This window comes from Sabethes cyaneus, chromosome 3, assembly GCF_943734655.1.
Source record: "Sabethes cyaneus chromosome 3, idSabCyanKW18_F2, whole genome shotgun sequence".
NCBI lineage: Eukaryota > Metazoa > Arthropoda > Insecta > Diptera > Culicidae > Sabethes > Sabethes cyaneus.
In genome coordinates this window covers 103555949-103575525 of record NC_071355.1, presented here as the reverse complement: position 1 = coordinate 103575525, position 19577 = coordinate 103555949, and the positions used below count along the sequence as shown (strand labels likewise).

The window sequence follows — 19577 nt, the reverse complement described above, 5'->3', positions numbered from 1 at the left end:
CAAGTTTTCCTACTCAAAACTCTAGTGCACACGTTTTCGTCGGTTTGGGGCTATTTTGCGCGCGAGTAACTGTGTTACAAAAGTTGGCGCGAGTGTTCGAGGGTTAATATCTTTTGATCGGTAGAACCAATTCTTATGAAATTTTGCATATATATTCGTAGTGTGAAAACCTCTCGTTTGATATTAAAATAATTGAAATAATGTAAATTATCTTGGTTAAAATCATTATAAATTATTGTTAATTTTGGTGTGGTGTATACGGTTACTCATAACTTTCAAATTAAACGTCCAATCAAAAAATCATTCAATAGTGATCTATTAGGATATGTTATCTTTCAAATGAGACTAATAGCGCATAAATCGGTTTGGCCATTTCTAAGAAACAGGCGATAATTATTACCTTGTCAAAACAGGTTTTTTAAGCATAACTTTTAAACTACTTGTTTGTTTTCAAATAAAAATTCCTGTAAAATTTAGCTTTAATAAGAGTTTTCATTTGATACTAAGATCGTTGAAATCGGTCATGTAGTTCCGGAGAAACCCGTGTCACGTATTTTTCACATTTTTGCTTATAACTTTTAAACGAAACGTCGTATCACGAAACAACTCAATAGTGATCTACTAGACAATAACACCTTTCAAACAAAAGTAATAGCGAACGATTCGGTTCAGCCGTCTCTGAGAAACAGGCGATAGAAAAAATCATTACATACATACACACACACACACACACACACAGACATTGCTCAAATCGTCGAACCCTATCGATTGGTATATGTGACTTGGCCCTCCGGGCCTCGGATCAATTTCGTGTTTTTCGACCAATTTTTAAACCTTTGTTATAGTATAACAAAGGTAAAAAAATAATACTTTTACACATATTGAATGTGGTGATGATCCCGTTTCTCATTACTCAAACCCAAACCCGACCCAAAACAGGGTTTAATTTTTCCACTAAGCCCGAACCCGAATATTTTTTCCTGGCCAAACCCGAACCCGACACTTGTTGAAACTGTTAAGCCCGACGCCGACCCGGGTTCGGGTTTTTTTCGCGTTATGGGTCTGAAAACCCGGAACCCGACCATCTCTACTTTGCAGCTGCCAGTAGGTCCTTGTCAAGATCTCGTATCTCGAGCAGTTAGTAATTAATAATAACAATTAGAGAAAGTCAGCTTCGGAAAAATTTTATGCAACAAATAATACAAACAACTTATAATAATTGTTTTAACTCCTCATCCATTTTTCAGGTACAGCGGTATTGTTCAAAATTTAATAAAATTTCCTTCTGTCTTCAAATTAAACTCGGCAATCATCAAACGAACACAAGCGTTTTGGCTTTTGGATCACGGAAATATCAATGTAGGTATATATAAGTTTTACTGAGACATGTGAATAAACTACTACTTTTTAGGCTGCTATCGAGGAATTGTTGTCCCCTATGGCGCAAACCGAGCGTTTTCCTCAATGGCAACGGGAATTCCTTATTACTGCTTTACTCCGGCATGATGCTCCCCATCTGGCACTGCGTGCATTACGCGCACCTGGCACGCCGATATCACCATTTCTCGAGCTTAAAACATTGTTGGAAAACAACCTTATTTCCGAAGCGTTTAAACTACAACGCTCCAAACATGATACAAATTTGCTTTGCACTTTCTTTGAAGGTACATTGAAATCGGCGAAGTATGAAGTTCTGCTAGACTTAGCTCTTTCGGAAGAAGAATCGCGCATTTTAAGGGAATATTTATCTAGAACGAATCAGCCAATGAGCGAAAATGTTCATTTTATCCACTTGCTTCAAAAGCTAGATTTCGTTGACGCAGTGTATATGATTGATAAGCTAGGGAAAAAACGCACCAACGAATACAATTTGGAAGCACCCAAGGAAACACTGGCTTTGTATCATTCGGCTTTAGAACCCACTACGCAGCATTTATCCTATTTAGCGTACGCGGAACAAAAGCATTTAAAACCTTCAAAAACCGTTTTTGCTGAACCGTTGAGCTCGCGTTTAATTAGAGGCAGAGCAGATCGTGGACGTATCTACCACAAATCTATTGTTGCTATTAGAGAAGCTGCAGAGCCATTGGACCATGCTCTTCCATTTTTAGAAAAACCTGGTTTGGGAATTTTCCAACTTCGTACGCAAACTAAGAGTAGTAATGTGTGTTATCCTGTTAATCTAGAGGCAAAAGCAATGAAAAGAAAACATGGTGAAGATAATCTGCCAGGTTCGTCAGTACAACCTGTTGGTGAGGTATTGTTAGACTTTGAGAAACCTGCGAAGCGAAGGAAGGTCGAAACGGATAAGTCGTATTCAGCATCTTTAATTTTTCCTAGAACTGTATTAACTGACTTTCGACCTGTGAAGGCTAGTTTCAATTTCAGCTCTAGGCATTCTAGAGGAAATACAACGGAAAAGTCTTACAGTCGGTCACCATCAACACAATTGTCAACTCCAGTGGTAAAAAAAATGTTTTCCAGCAATCCCCCCTCTCCGGAAAGCGTCAGCTCATATACTCCCCATGGTATATTAAAATCTACAGCCTCTGTACAAAGTTTTCTAAACCAGAAAAGTGCATCCCTTGCATCAGTTAGTGTTGCACCCTCATCGCATGCAAATGAGGCAGAGGAGAAAATTCTGCGTTTTGATATACCAGAGTCACCTCAAAGTAGACAAAATACGCAGGATTTTGTAGGATCATTCAAAACTCCTACTCAAGATGACTCTATAATATCAAATGATGTTTTCTTTTCTCCTGAGGGATCCATTGTGTCGATAGAAGATGACACACCAGATTTGAATATCAAAGATATTTTGTTTGGTTGTCCAAAAGCACGACAGTCAATTCATACTCACTCGCGCTCGAACACTCCGGAAGAAAATAACATAGCCATAATTATAGAAGATGTTGAGGATGATTCGGCAAGTAAGCAACAAGAAAATGAAATTATCAATGATAATAATGTGAACACAGAAGAATCAATATTGAATAAATCAGCCGTCAGTTTGTCCGTTTCGGATAATAACCCAGAAAGTGGCACACTTCCTCTTGGGCAATTTTTACTGGAATCAAACAAATCAACCGAAGCTTCTGTATTGGTTAAGGAATCTTCATTCCAAGAAACAGATAGACAGTTTGGTAGCGTTTCCGGTGACGCGGGTGTTCCTGGAATAGCAAATGATTATTATTCTGCGGAACATTTTGAAGAAAACTGTCACATAGAGGTCATAGAGGGTAATGTTTCCTTACCATCAAATAGAGCTGAAGTCGATTTACATGAAGCGCCGACAGTAATTGATGATAATGATACAGTCACTGATACGACGGAGTTAGAACTACAAACACGCTCCAGGTGAGTATGCTAAATATATGGTAACCCTATCTATTGTCTTTGCTTTTTTAACCTGGGTTAGTTCCAACCCGAGCACTATATAGAAACCCGATTCTATATACCTAGTGATGAAAGAAACTTTTGTTATACCACCTTACTTGTTATTTGAGTTTGATATCAACACCTCGTTGCAACATAATTGAACTGTTACTTGGTTAATATCACTTCTACTAACAAATAATAAATTTAAAGAATAACAATACCTTTCATTTGCCGACCAACTTTTCAACAGGGCTAATATGTCAAAAAACCAGTGAGCGTTCTTTTTTGCTGAGCCAGCATACAAAAAAGAACCATTACTCGGTTTGTTTACACGCTAAACTTGGGCGCTATTGAAATGTTGGTCGTCATTTGGTATCAACATCATGAAAATCGGTTCAAATGTTAGGAATAAAAATTTATAATGACCATCCTAACTAGGAATGGGGTACCCCAAACGCCAAATGAAAAAATACGGGTCAAAAAGTTTTGAAAATGATTAAGTTTACAAAATTTGAACAACATCTAAGCACTTTTAAAATTGGATACATCGTTTCTCATGAATTTGCTGAGTAAGTACAAGTAAGTTATTATTGATTGAAGTAAGTCAAGTAAATGTAAATTGTATTTACTTAGTTGGTTTTACGTCTTATGACAAAGCCTGCGTAACATAATTCCTCCAATTGATTCGGTCCATAGCAGCTGGTCTCCAGTTCCACTAAGTTCTAAAGGCAGTCAATCCGGGACGTCAAAACATCTGATATAAAGACAGCTTCGATTACGTCCCAACGTGTTTGCAGAGAGTCCACGTTGATTAGTCAGCAACGCTGTTCGTAGCTTGATAGTTTAATCGGGTCGTTCCATGGTAACTGTCGGAGCGCAAAGTGAATGAACCTGCGTTATACCATCTCGATTCAGGTGACGCCGTTTTGATAATACGGGCTCCATACGGGTACGCAATATTCGAGATCGAAACGAACTAGCGCACAGTAGAGCAAAATTTCAAGCAGTATATATCATTGAAGTTTTTGGCCATACGCAGGATAAATCCCAAATTCCTGCAGGCCTTGTCGACAACGAAAGAAACGTGTTGTTTGAAGATCAGTTTGGAGTCGAGATCTTTGACGCAATCTAGACGTTGTAGAGGTAACGTATGCATTAAAAAAATGACTTTTTTCGGATGGTGATAAAAAAATACTAAGACAGCTTATTGAGTTTGGTAAATTTTCCATGGAAGGTAATAATATTAGCTTACTTGCAAAAAACTCTGCGTCCTTGCGAGCGGCCTTTTGGCAGTTAATCGGAACATTCGCCATGGCGGACAAAATATGCGTGTAAGCATGTTTTTGAGTTCTTTCCTCGTTTTATTTATCAATTCCTCCTCAGTTTCCGCGACAAAATTGTTGGAGTGCATATAACGCTTCAGGTTTGCCCAAAAATTCTCGATGGGACGCAGCTGGGGGACGTTGGGCGGGTACGCCGACTTCGATATTCAGCCGCTCTATCTCCTCCAACGATCGCTTCGTGTAGTAAGCCGACGCCAGATCCGGCCAGAACACCGCGTCTTCGCCCTTCTGGTATTTCTTGATGAACGACGCACCTTCCGGCAGGCACTTCGTATTATAAATTTCCCCGTTCACGGTCAGTCCGAAGCGAAAGAAAAGCGGTTTTGACATCCCCTTCTCGCTGATTGTCAGCACCTTCTCGGGGAGTTTGGTGTGTGAAATGAACTTAACCTCGGAGCTTACTTTGTTACTTTGTTGTTCGTGGGGGAAGTAAAATATGCCCTGCCAGTCGTTGGCATCCAGGATGAGATAGGTGTCGTCGTCCATCACCACCGCCACATCGCGATTCGCCGGGAAAATCGTCCAGTAGACGGGACTTCCTCTTCCTGACATGTATGTCTATGTTCGCCAGGTACTTTTTCACTGTTTGGCCAGTTGAACCGGCCTCCCGGCCAAACGCACGCAGTGAGGTTGCCACTTCTCCCTCGGTCCTTCCTCTTTAGCATTCTTTGAAGCTTGTTGTCGCTCAGGGTTGTCGGCCGTCCGGAACCGGGCTTTCTTTCAATGCTCTGATTTTTGTCCAATAATGCCAAAATGTCGTAGATGTCGGAACGGGCGTATCCGGCGTCCACAAAGTGCCGCACAATGTCCGTTTTTGACGGTGTACCGTTCTTTGAACGCGCACACTGCTGAACGAAGTAGCTTTACTGTTTTCGCCATCACGGTTAGAGTTCGACTGATAGAGCTGTAGATTTTTTTTGCAAGTAAGCGAATATAATTACTTCGCAAGGGAAATTTATCAAACTCAATTAGCTGTTTTAGTTTTTTTTCCAGCACCATCCGAAAAAGTCCATTTTTTAATGCTTACGTTATTTGTTTATTTGATTGTGAAATTAAACTGACACAGTTGTCTTATTGAATATTATAGTCATAGTCATGCTTATAAAAAACTACTATTTGATATTTTCTGTGCAAACTTATGTGAAGGTTCGCCGAACTCAAAAAGGGTTTCAACTGCAGAGAAAGTTCTAATGCAGGCAGTTATTGGTTCGTTGCATCCAAAAGCTGTTCGATTAAAACTCGGCTGCAGTAGTCCGGTTGATCGGAGGGAGCGTTGCGACGCCCGGAAGCTCAAAGCAGATAGAATTGTCGGTGAATCGATCTCGCCATTTAGGATCTTTGCTACACATACAGCTTGCTGAACCTTCCTACGCCGCTCGAGTATTTGAAGACCCAGAAGACGACAACGTTCTGGATATGATGGTAGATTTGCTGGATCATATCAAAGTAAGTCTCGTAGCGCATCGGACAAAGCGTTCCATACGCAGATTCCATGCCATCTGATAAGGACACCAAACTATGCACGCATTTCCGATCAGTGGACGTACTAGAGAACAGTATAATGCCTTCAGACAGTGAGGTTCACTGAAATCACGAGCAATCTTAGCGATGAAACCAAGCTGTCAGGAAGCCTTCGATATTGCAGTGGTGCGATGTAAATTGAACGTCAGCTTGGCATCAAGCAGTACTCCGGGGTCATTGACTTGGTCGACTCGCGAAATTAGCTGTTCATTTATTTGGTAGTTGAAGAAGATTGAACTAGCGATGCAATGGAAAGTCATTATTTGGTAGTTCCGGCTGCTGATAACCAGCTAGTTTTTCCTGCACCAGTCAGCGAACATATCCAAAAGCCTCTGAAGCCGCATACAATCATCTATAGTACGAACTAATGAATACAATTTCAAATCGTCAGCGTACATTAGCTTGCATCCAACTCCAAGCAGCGGGGCGATATCGTTGGAAAACAGCACAAACAGTAGAGGTCCCATGTTGCTGCCGACAAAATCGTAAACCGGGAAGAGAAACAGGAGTTAAGCCGTATACGCAGAACTCTGCCGCATAAATAAGAGCTGAGCCATTCTGTGAAATTCCGAGATGCGCCAAGTCGCGAGATTTTCTGCGGTAGTATTTTACGGTCAATACGATCGAACGCTGCTTTTATATCAGTGTAGATTACGTCAATTTGCACTTTTTGTTCCATGTAGGAAATACAGGTAGATGTAAAAATTTCGCAAATAACAAATAGTTTTAACTTCGGTTTCGTCGAGATAAACATTAGAAGAAATGGCAGAATGTTTCCGCTTTGATTTAGCAAAGTTCTAAAACCCTTTGGTGCGGAGATCAATTTGAACCCGCATGACGTAGGATTTATACAGTGTAGCGTTCAGCCGTCGATATGCATCGCTCGTTCGTTTGAAATTTTGTTTTGTTAAACAGTAGATTTTCCTGTTGTACTGACCATCGAAGAACACTTCATTTGGGCTGCTTTCATTGACATTACTAGAGGCGGGTGATGTAGATCGATGGGCAATAGAGGGGCGACGCAAACATGAGTATCCAACTGCTGTTCCAAAGAACAATAGACTAGGTCGAGCACACGACCGAGATGAGTGCGGTGCAAATTTGCTTGACGAAGGTTTAAATAATCCATATCGTCAATGAGCGCTGCGCTGGTGTTCGTGAGATATGAATTACGGGCAAGTTGAACTCCATCTGGCTCATCAGTCCAACAGATGCGCGGCTGGTCATAATCGCCACATACCAAAACTCATCGGCTGAACATTTTCGACACAGTTCAGAAACCTATTAGATATGTGCCTCTATTGTCTAGAGCTCATTGCTGCGATCCGGCGGAACGTACATGCCGCAAATTAAAAATTTCTTTCCCCGGACGGTAGCGCAAACACGTCACACTTGCTTCAAGCAGCGACCAGACACCATCTCGACGATTGAGCTGTGATGTTCATTTGACAATGCTATTACAACCCCACCGAAGCATCTCTTATTACTGTTTAGTTGGTTGCGATCAGCCCGGTACACGTTGAAAGAATCATCAAACAGTTGCAACGAGTTAATGCAGTCGTCTAGTCCAGTCTTCGTCAGGATGATGATGTCGAAATTACAGTCACGTGTTGTCAAAAAGATGTCAATTTTCGTCCGTAATTCACGTGTATTCTGATAATAGCTCCAGAGCCGCTCATTCATATTGTCATGACGCTACAACATGTGATCATTAGGTGTATGAGAAATAAAATTACCGTCAATGTACTCGCCTCTGGTGGAAACCCATAGGGTCCTTCCTTCCACTATAGAACGCAGTGGGTTTAGATTATTTATACCGCTTCCGGTGTGCGGTGCACGGTACGTCGATCCCAGTTTTTTGGCTGATGCACGAACTCACGAAATAGTAATCCTGAAGGCCATGATGATGGATCTAGTGCTTTGGTTTTCATATCGGGATCGAGGCCAATTTTATACGATACGAACGAGACATCTTTGCCTTTTGCCACTAGGCGAATTGCTTCGACCGGTGCAGGAGCACTCAGACAGCAAGCTACACTTTTTTGCACGTCGTCATCCGTGATGAGAGGATTCAATCTAGGTATAACGGGTGACAACTAAAATAGACAAAAATACATAAAGAATAGCTGATTTACCGAAATTAAAGATACATTATCCATTGTTGAAAAAATAAAAGTGTACATTTGAAAACGGTCCGTAATCGGCTGTTCGGCGAAGCTTCCGTTTGATGTCCGAACAGGAGCGTTGTACGGCCGCCATGTCAACTTTGCGAATGCATTTCCTAATTCTACCAATTAACTGTTTGCGATTCGTGGCTCTCCAGTTATTTTTGTAAACCAAGGAACTAAAAATCCTGAAGAAATCATCGATTGGGCGCACTGAGTTCTTCGGGTCGTGATTTTTAGGTACAAATAGGATCGAATGGGTATTCAGGAACGAATATATTTTTCTGGCTTAATGCGAAGATGCTCTATCCGGCCAAAACACGTATTGTCCATCTGCATATTTTTGTAGAAACGGGATCAAAATTTTCTTCAAATATTCGTCTGGTGCATCTTAATTGATAGCCAAACCAGAGGGCTTGTTGTTGAAGAAACAAGAAAGAAAACGATGTCCTTCTGCGTCCATAATTTTTGCTGGTCTTCCACTACCTTGCTTGCGAATAGTTGTTTGGCATCTTAGGATATGGTAAACAGTCGAAGCCGCAACATATTTGCTTGTTAAATGTTGTAAGTGTTAAGTGTTGTGTTGTCTGGTCGCAGTAATGAGTCCACACATGGAAAAAAAATGTTGTACCGTATACTTTTTGCCGAGATTCCTGTTGCAGTTCGTAGAAGTGTACAACGCGCTCCTGAAATGCTTCTTTTTTCGACGTCATTTTAAGTAACGCAAGGCAAGCATAAACAAAACAAAAAATATTGACAAAAAGAGAATAGAGAGAGCTAACACATACATACTTTCATTTCTCTCTGAGCTCGTTTGTTGTTGAGTATAGGGGCCTCAAAAAAATTCCAAAATTTTAGTTGTCTCCCGTCACATTGCGCACACTGAATGGAACGGAAAGCCTACTCAGATCAATATTGTTAGTGCCGCAATCAGACGGTGCTTTCACAATTATTTGATATTCTATACGGCGCCGTTTCGGACTTCGGTTGGGCCCGACGGGTGTGTTAGGTATAGGCCATACCTGTTGCGATTACGAGCAGGACAAGTTATCGATTTTTTGCTCAGCGCTTCCACAACATTAGAAAGCTGCTGTACTTGCACTTGGAGGCTGGTTGAAATTGGCGATTCGGATGACAAAAGCGGTGCCGGTTGAATGTCGGAAATGTAAGAACGGATGCTGCGCCCGTGTAGTTCATTTCTACAACATATAGTACAAATTAGTAGTTTTCCCTGGGCAAAAGCCTCTCTCAGTCCAAGGGAATTTACACCGCAGTAATTCTGGCTGATATGTAAAAAGGCCTCGCAGAAAACACAGCGCAATGGCTCAAGATCGTTGATTTATTGCTTGCATTCGCCGCAGTATTTTCTATCCTTCGTCATCGTTGTGTTTTGTGTGATGATTCTATACACGGACGGCAGAGGCGAGCAGTATCAGGAAAAAAATCAACGAAGCTTTTTGACGGTTCACTTGAAGCAAATATGGCAATATGGTTATGTTTGATAGTCGGTATTCGAAGATTATTGGATTCGACTTGCTCGAGAACCTAATCAATTTTTAACTTCAGAGCGGCCAGCCTGATCATACCATTTTCAGTAGTTAGGTTGTTAAGAGAGTGACTGAGATTGGGAACGCTGTATAATGCTGTCGATACTTCTGTGTCAGACAGCCTTTCGTTAACAAAGACGCTGAAGAATTTCCGTGCGAACAGCTGTCAAATTTACTATTTATGAAGGCAGGGGCTTTTCGAATTACTGAATAAACATCACATCACAAATCAATAACGAATCTAAAATAAGAACCAAATTCGACTGACTTTAGACTGTCTTTATTTCTGCCAACCTCATTTTATACATTGACTTATTCTCTACTGTGTTAGTGTGGCTTATTCTATGCTAACTGAAGGCGTGACTTATCTATAATTCTGCCATATTGCATTACGTCTGGTTGATCAAGAATGTTTTGTAAGTAGTGTAGTGAGAGTTAGAAACGTAAGTTAAGAGAGAGAGAAAGAGAGAGAGGGAGGGAGAAAAAGAGTTTGACTGAACTTGATGATGAAAAGGAGACTGCACAACCCCCTTATTAAGCGAGCGACGTATATTATTTATAGACACAAATTGTGCCTCTTCATCGATCTATTGTAATCGTACCACCGAACTGAGAAATTTAATCTAACTCGTTTTTACTAACCGGGACGACGAAACGGTACAGGCACTTGTGACTTACAGGGCACTGCACGTGACGTTCGTCCGTTAGCTTCAGCAAAATTGTAGATAATAACTAGTTCTACAAATGTCCCATATACAGTCAGTCTACAATCATGGGTCGCACACAAGTGTGGGTCATTTTAGCTTTAGCTGCTAGTTTCCGTTCGAATATCACCAAGTGATTGATCAAATTATTAGTGCTACCAATCAGTGACAAGTTTGTCAGTCAATTAGTATAAAATTTATGCGATAATCGGCAGTTAAAGTTGAAATGACCTATAATTGTGCGTGGCCCATGGTTGTGGACTGACTGTATAACTTTGTCAAATTTTACACAGCTGAAACAGTACTAATATTTTTTGAAACGATGGTTCTACAATTGATGAAGGGACGATAAGGGAAAGAAATGAAAATTTTTTGGTGAAGGAGGGGAAGAGCGGAAAGGAAGGGGAGGGGGGGGGGTATTGGTAGGGCATGTCCTGGCGGGTGTTGTGGGTTCGAATCCGGTTATAATCTCAGATTACAGCTTGGTTCGACTCATGCACCTTCCAGCAATGGACAAAAGGTAGGAGCCAAAATGACTACTTGTCAAGCATAGCTACCAATACCCCCCCCCCTCCCCTTCCTTTTCGTTCTTCCCCTCCTTCACCAAAAAATTTTCATTTCTTTCCCCTACCGTCCCTTCATCAATTGTAGAACCATCGTTTCAAAAAATATTAATATATATGTATGACCGCATTTCAAGGTCAAGACCAGGGCTCGAAAAGGGATCGCAAGTTGAATGTGACTGCCGTGAATGCGAACTTTCCGCATTCAAACTCCGCTTTTTGAACGATCATTTGACTGTTTTTCTTATGCAGTCAATCTGCCGCTTGCGCTGCTGCCGTCTTACAATTCATGCGGCATCTCAGCAAAAGCAAACAGTCAATCTCCCGTTTTGCTTTGCGTTTTGAGAATATAAACTGCAAACTGACTGGAAGCATACGGTGACGTATTTTTTCGTTTCTCTTTTTGTCTCCAAATCGGCTGCTCACAGTAATAGTTTGTCACCCGGACGTCGGTCCGACGCAAGCAAAATATTCGTTTGTATTGGATGGAGTCCGACCGACTTCTTCCATGCACATGTAGTGGTTGTTTTTTTGTAGTATTGAATCATACGATTGTGCGGTTGCTTTTCGTTAGCGTGGTGATTGCCAGTCATTTGACTGTTTTGCAGTCATTCGCTGCTCCAAACGGTAAAGGTAACTTGATCGAAACGAAAATGTCAAAAAGCGTTCATTCTGTTGCGTGCATTCGGCGTTTGACTGAGCAAACTGCCAGTTGTTTTATGCATAGCGTTCGTATTCCACCTCTAAACGGACGGTGTGAACTTGAATGCGCGTTGGTGTGACTGCGGTAGAAAAAAAGGATCGGTCGAAGCCCTGGTCAAGACTAAAAACTTGAGATTAGTCTGAGACAGTACTGTTAAATGAATCAAAATTGAGTCAAAGATCGAACCAATATTTGCAGAAACAGTGGCGGCTGAACTTTTTGTAATGCCTATGGAGCGCTAGATAGTGAGGGGCCATTCAGATACCACGTGGACATAAAAATGCCAATTTTCAACACCCCCCTCCCCCTCCGTGGACAAGCATGGACATCGACTCAACCCCCACCCCCCTACCTTGTTTGTCCACGTGCACATTCTTTTTCTAATGTGAAATTCTATGCTCAATTTTGTTTTCAATTTGCGTTATTCTGTAATTAAAAACCTGATTTAATCCATCTAGTGGTGAAAGGAACCTTTGTTATACGGTCTTACTTGCTATTTGAGATAGAAATGGACACGTCTTCGGAAAATAATTCATCTATTGGCAGCACTTATAAATTTTGATAGTTCCTTTTCTCATGAAATTGCTGAGTAAGTTGTTACTAATGTGGGTAAGTGCAAGTAAAATTAAGTTGTAAGAAGAAATATTATTCTTTAACATATACATTGCGTAGTAAAGGTCTAATTTATAGGTTTTTGAACTATGCATAATTTCCTGTAAAGCCATTCTATTTGGTTCACATCAATAAAGTTTTCTTGAATAAATTTCATCAATTTTTATTAACCCTCGGTTACTCACGCTGCTGTATTTTGTACAACATGTGTAGGTTTTTGAATGCCATATTGTTATATAGTTACAAATCATTGTTTAACTAACATATATTCTTGAATAAACTTGTTATGAGCCAAATGTCAGAATTATTCGATGCATTAATACTTTAAATTGTTAGGAAAACAGATCAGCATAAACCGACAGAAAATCACAGAACCGAAGCAAGCAGCATGTGAGGTGTACAGCAATTGGCCCCAACTGACATTTTATCTCGTTTCTTCATATAGAAAAATGGTGTCTGTATGCAGCAAAACTATCAGCAAATGTAAAATGTTTAAAATGTAGCCGTCTGTTGGTAGTCGAATAATTTGGAGTCAAAATTAGGGTGTTTTTTATAATCAAAGTTCTGCAGATCCTAAACAAGCAGACATAGAGGTATACTACATTCAATGAAGTTGTGTATTTTTACTATTTGTACAACTTTGTAATAAATGAAAAAGTCATACAACAATTACAAAAAGAGCCGAAATAGAAAAACTCATTTTACAAGTGCATTTACAATAAATAAGATTTCTCTATCTTCGCTGAAGAGATAGAAGGTTACTGTCTTCAGCAAAATTTCTTGTAATAATATGCTCTAAAACTTTGCAGAACACATCAATGTGTTATATTGAAACTGAAGAAATATATTCTTTTTATTTTACTTTTAGGGGGATTAGTCAAAATTTAAATGCTACCAGACGATAGAGCATTCAATTTCAAAAAACTCTTCCAAAGTTTGGTAAACTTAAAACCAAGTTTTCGTAGTCAAAAATTTAGCGCGCACGTTTTCTTTGGTTTTGGGCTATTGTGCGCGCGAGTAACTGTGTTACAAAAGTTAGCGCGAGTGTTCGAGGGTTAATATCTTTTGACCGGAAAAACCAATTCTTGTGAAATTTTGCATATATATTCTTAGTGTCAAAACCTCTCGTTTGACATTAAAATAATTGAAATTAGGCAAATTAACTTGGTTAAAATCATTATAAATTATAGTTAATTTTGGTGTGGTGTATACGGTTGCTCATAACTTTCCAACTAAACGTCCAATCAAAAAACAATTCAATAGTGATCTATCCGGCTATATTACCTTTCAAATGAAACTAATAGCGCATAAATCGGTTTGGCCATCTCTGAGAAACAGGCGATCATTTGGACCTTACCAAAACTGGTTTTTTAAGCGTAACTTTTAAACTGCATATTTGTTTTCGATGAAACTTGGTAGAAAGTTTAGCGATAGCAAGAGCTTTCATTTGGTACTAAGATCATTGAAATCGGTTGTGTGGCTCCGGAAAAAACCGTGTCACGTAGTTTTCAGTTTTTGATTTTTGCCTATAACTTTAAAACGAAACGTCGTACCACGAAACAACTGAATGGTGATATACTAGGCATAAATACCTTTCAAACAAAAGTAATAGCGGATGAATCGGTTCAGCCATCTCCGAGAAACAGGCGATAGAAAATGGGCTGCACACACATACATACACACACACACACACACACACACACACACACACACACACACACACACATACAGACATTGCTCAATTCGTCGAACCCTATCGATTGGTATATGACACTTGGCCCTCCGGGCCTTGGTTCTATTTCGCGTTTTTCGACCAATTTCTAAACCTTTGTTATATAGTATAACAAAGGTAAAAAGGATGCAAAGAGTTGTAATATAGTAATAAATTGCATTACTGCAACATTTGGGCTGGACAATCAACATCTTTGATTACTAACGCAGGCTTCGTCCTTCTCACAAGAAATATGCATATGTCTACGTTAAGGGGACATGAACGACTAAAAATTTTGAAAAAAAAAACATAATTTTATTATTTTAGATTTTGAGTCTGCAGTTTTTTCCGCTTATTTTGATACCAAATTTGTAATGATCCGACCACGGGAAGTGGCCGAAAAAAGATCATACACATAAGCATTCCAGTGCGGCGTGGAACAACTTAGGCGGAATAAAACGCCGCTCCTGAAAAACCATAATTTTCAAACTTTATGTACCTTTTTCTCAGAAACTACACAACATATTGGAACAAACTTTTTTTTGTTTTGTTGGTAGTAGCTTGACAAAGATTTTTATGACTTTTGAACTTTGTAAACAAAACACAGCCGGAGAAAAAAGAAAAAGAAGAATTAAAATCTGAAATAAAACAAAAATTGATTTTTTCAAAATTTTTGGTCGTTTATGTCCCCTTAACCCATATGTATCGAAAATGAAAATAAAACTTCATTTGAACTAACAAATACTGAACAATGGTTTATATGGATATATTTAATTAGTTTAACAGGCATAAATGAAACTTCTATTTATTGCAAAAAAATGTTGCTTGTTCACGTGGACATTTTCTATGCCCCCTCCCCCCCCCTTGCGTGGACAAGCGTACATTAACGTACCCCCCACCCCCCTCTAAGCTGTCCACGTGGTATATGGATGGCCCCTGATTTCGTAGCAGTTGATTCTTTTATCTTGACTACCTCCTTAAAGTAGCATTTTTTTCGTATATAAGGCGACCCTGCGTAACGTTTATCCAAGGTAGATTTAGAGTTTTTGGCCCGAAGAGAACAACCAGTCTAATTAGCGTTTTGCACAATGTGCACTTATGACTTTTAATCTCACGACTGGTATTGTTATCCGCTATTGCCAGTGAACCAAGGTATTCGAACTCGTCGAAATCATCCCTGTCGTTTACTATGGAACATTCTAAGCGGGCCCTGCCGTGGTTTGTCCCGCCCGTCAGCATATACTTCGTTTTAGACGTATTTATCTTCAGCCCAATCTTCTCTTAATCTTCGCGTGTTAGTCTGGTGTACCGATCTTCCACCGCCTCAAATGTTCTGCGGACAGCATCCACGTCGTCGGGAAAGCAGATAATTTGTTTGGAGACTGAATTTATTACATGTCGTGCCCCGCATTTCGATCGCCGCTCATCTTTTAACACCTTTAAGAGCAATGCTGAATAACAGGCAAGAAAGACCATCTCCTCGTCAAAGTCCCTGGCGGGATTCGAATGGGTCCGATGAATATATTAAGTTTACCCGGAAAGCTGTTTTCGTTCAGAATTTTCCATAGCTCTGGTCGATTTGCACTATCATATTCGACTTTGAAATCAATGAACAGTTGATGCGGGGGGACTCGGAATTCGCGGCACTTCTGGATGATCTGCCGCAGGGTGAAGATTTGATCTGTTGTAGATCGACCCTCCATGAAGCCGGCCTGTTAACTTCCTACGAATCTATTGGCTACTGGCGACAGTCGATGGGAGATGACTTGGGAAAGCACTTTGTAGGCAGCATTTAGGATAGTGATTGCTCGGTAGTTTTCACAACCCAGCTTATCGTCCTTCTCGTAAATAGATCAAATAACCTCGTATTTCTATTCCTCTGGTAGTCGTTCTGTATCCCAAATCTTGACAATCAATTGATGGCTGGTCAACTTGTGTGGGTCCTTTTTAATAAGTTTCACTCCAATGCCATCCTTTCTTGCTGCTTTGCTGTTCTTTAGCCGCTGGATGGTTTCTTTAACTTCGTTTATCATTTGGCTAACTATAACATTTAAAACAACGCTGATTAGTTGTTTCTTATTTTTTTCGTTACAGGAAATCAACGAGCCACGAAAAATATGTCGAAGAACCAGCTGGAATTCTATTGAGCAACGACGTCACCGACGATAATAGTGAAACATCGGTGCATGCTGACGTTATTAACATTTCTAGTAGCTCTAGTGCTGATGATGGCGACGATGACGAAGAAATGCTTAAAGCAAATCAAGAACAGGATGTTGAAAATAGTATTAATGATGATTATTTTAAAGATGATTCAAAGCCTATAGAACAGAGCTCAAGCAAAAATACTGATGTAGTAGCTGGAGAAATAATGGAATATGAGAAAAAGGGGCGTGTCGACTCGAATATTGATTTAAACATAAATATATCTGACTTATATTCAGATCGTGTTCCAGATATTATCTTAAATTCGAAAGATAACAAAGAGATTCATACAGATGAATTAAATGAAGCTCAAGTGTCTACTACAACTTCAACAAATTCAAATATGGGTAGCACTGATGAACCAGCAAACATTGCAGTTCATAAAGACGAAGATAACACTGAGGTTATCAGACATCCTGAAGCAGAGGACTTAACTGTTCAGCAGGAAGCAGCTTTGCAGAGAGAAGCGCGATCAAGCACACCAGAGCTCTCAGGTAACAGAACTCGAAATTCGACAGCGTCTGTGAATGATCGGTCGGACTCTTCAGTGAATGCAGAAATCATTATCGTTTCGACGTCTAGAGATGAAACATTCAGTCTTAAAAAAGATGACAAATATTTGGGACAACCAAAAAAAGCACATGAGGTTGAAATCCCTGCCATGAATCTCTCCGTGAAACCAGATGAAGCTCATGAGGCCAACCGCAAGAATAGCAAAAGTGACGAAAGCGACGATGCTGCTGCTTTGAATCTATCCACCGGCCAGATAATTGACGTAATACCAACTGATGAACAAGTATCAGAAGCAGAAAATTCTGGAATCTTTGATATCGGTAGACGCGACTCAACATCCAAAGGTAATATTAGCGTGAAATCACGAACTGAGTGTAAGGAAAACAAAGGCAGCACTTCAGAGGCTAGCTCTGATGCTATTTCACAACAGGATACAAAGTTATTCGATGATGTTAGTGAAATAATAAAAACACCGAGAAGATCTAGAAGAATTTCGACAGACATCGCTGAAGCAACTACTTCCACCCCAAGAAGTAATGTTAGAACACGAAGAATGTCTACTATTGAGAAAATAGAATATGGAACGACGCCAACTAAACGAAGAACTCGAGCTTCCTCGGTAACGGCAGAAACCGCGTCACCGAGTACATCTTTTAAGCGCAACAAGAAGCATGCCTCAATGACAAACATTACAACTCCAGAAAACGTGGTTCTTACACCTAGGCGATCAATGAGAGCAAAATCTCTTGCAAAGGAAATAATATTCAGTACTCCTTTGACAAAAAATCGGTGTATATCAGAAAGTAAAATTGAAGCACCATCAACAGAAAACGTCAATCTTTCGATGGAAGAAGTAGATATTAAATCAGTAGATGAGGATACATCGGAAAAGTCATTCGTTAGTTCTGCCAGTCGACGCAGCAGCCAGAGAAATTCGGCAATTAGTAAGCAAACATTACAACCGTCAACCTCTAAAGATGCTGCTGAAGCATGTCTGATGAAACCATCTACATCTACATCTAGTAAAGTTGATGAGCAGTCATTCGTCGAATATTCCACGAATCGTCGTTTAACACGACACCAGTCGGCAATTATGGAAAAATCATTACTTATTCACAAAATGTGCACAATTCCTGAAGATATTGACAATCCAATATCCCATGAAAGCAATGAAAGTGAATCTGAATCTGTGGTATCGATTCTTAGCAATGTCTCGAAACGTTCTACACGGTCTAAATTAAGTCAGCAGTCTAGATCAAAATCCCAGCATGACAGGACAACCCGTAAGAAAGCAGTGCATTCGACTAGGTTATCTTCGTCTAAACGAGATAACAGCGATGTAGAAAGTTGTGATACCGATCAAAGCGAGAGTCCCGCAAAAAAACCGGCATTGGAAACTATCTCTGAAGAAGTTGGTAAGTTATTTTATGTATGCGTATGTGGAACATATGAAATATGTATTCGGGGGTAGAATTTTTGTATAGTGTTCTTTAAAACTAGTTTGCTTTCTTTTTTCAAAACATTACTTAACGCTACATATTATATTTATTTCACGGAGTCAAATTTTTTGCTTCATTATTTATTGATTTGTGGAGCGGTTAGACGCGCTTAATCTCGCTGCCGATTTTGAGCTAGTTTGAGTATTTGGTAACGGAGAACGGGTACTGAATACAAGAATAAATTTTTACCTTTGTTTATTGAAGGTATTTTTGTTGAAAACTATTATTGAGGCAACAGATCGGAAAGCAATGTCACAATCACTAGGACCGGGCAACGGTGCGATAGGTAAATAATGGTACTGCAGGGAAGTCATTGTGCTAGCATGTTATTTACACTGCAGGCATGGCATTCAGCATTCTCGCATTCTAGTCTAGAAGTGGTCTAACTAGCTAGTATCCCAACTGAGAAAAACTGTTAGAATCAGGCTTGCCATTTCCTCACTCATTGTGCAAAAAGGGCACTACTATATAAATATATAGTACTAGCTGACCCGACAAATTAAACTGTGTTGTACATAAATCGTGAATCTCGGATGACCTTTCTCACAATCTTGAGTTTTGCAAGTTTCTGGGGAGTTCATGGGTGTTTTAATATACAAATTTTCCTCACAGTAAAGTAGAAAACAACTCCCTCCATTGCTTAGCCTGATAAAATAAAACGGATAGCATTTAAATATTCGCCATCATTACCATTTTGCGGAACACCAATTCTCGGTTGTCCATAACGCGGAATATAGAATTTCGCAGAATACCATTTCGCGAAAAACCTTACGCGGGATGTACCATTTCACGGAAAATCTTTTCGTAGAAAGTACCATTTCGCAGGGGTGACCCAACTGAAGGAAAGTAATAGAGGTCAGTAGATCTAGGAAAATAAATAAACCTAGATAGAGGTGATCTCTACGGGGGCTGCACCCCGCAGTGGCCGGCGAATCCGATGGCAGGTCGCCTTCAACACTCGCGGCCTGTGGCCGTCTCGCGCTGAATTATCTAACGTTACTATTGATAATTTTTGGTGGTCTCGTTATTGATTGATGTTTTATGAAAAAGTTTAAAATTTCTCGAGTTCGATTAGTTTTTGAGTTACGCAAAAATTTCTGTTTTATTTGTATG

General features: G+C 40.0%; 1 protein-coding gene across 1 annotated transcript in view; it reads left to right on the top strand.

The window, feature by feature from the left end:
• Nucleotides 1-19577, top strand: part of LOC128743284 (protein ELYS) — a 65740-nt gene that overhangs the window by 19622 nt on the left and 26541 nt on the right. Inside the window, exons 7-9 of the mRNA XM_053839829.1 lie at nt 1248-1359; nt 1412-3357; nt 16342-18380. Coding sequence (XP_053695804.1) covers nt 1248-1359; nt 1412-3357; nt 16342-18380 — 4097 coding nt within the window. The remainder of the gene's footprint in view (nt 1-1247; nt 1360-1411; nt 3358-16341; nt 18381-19577) is intronic.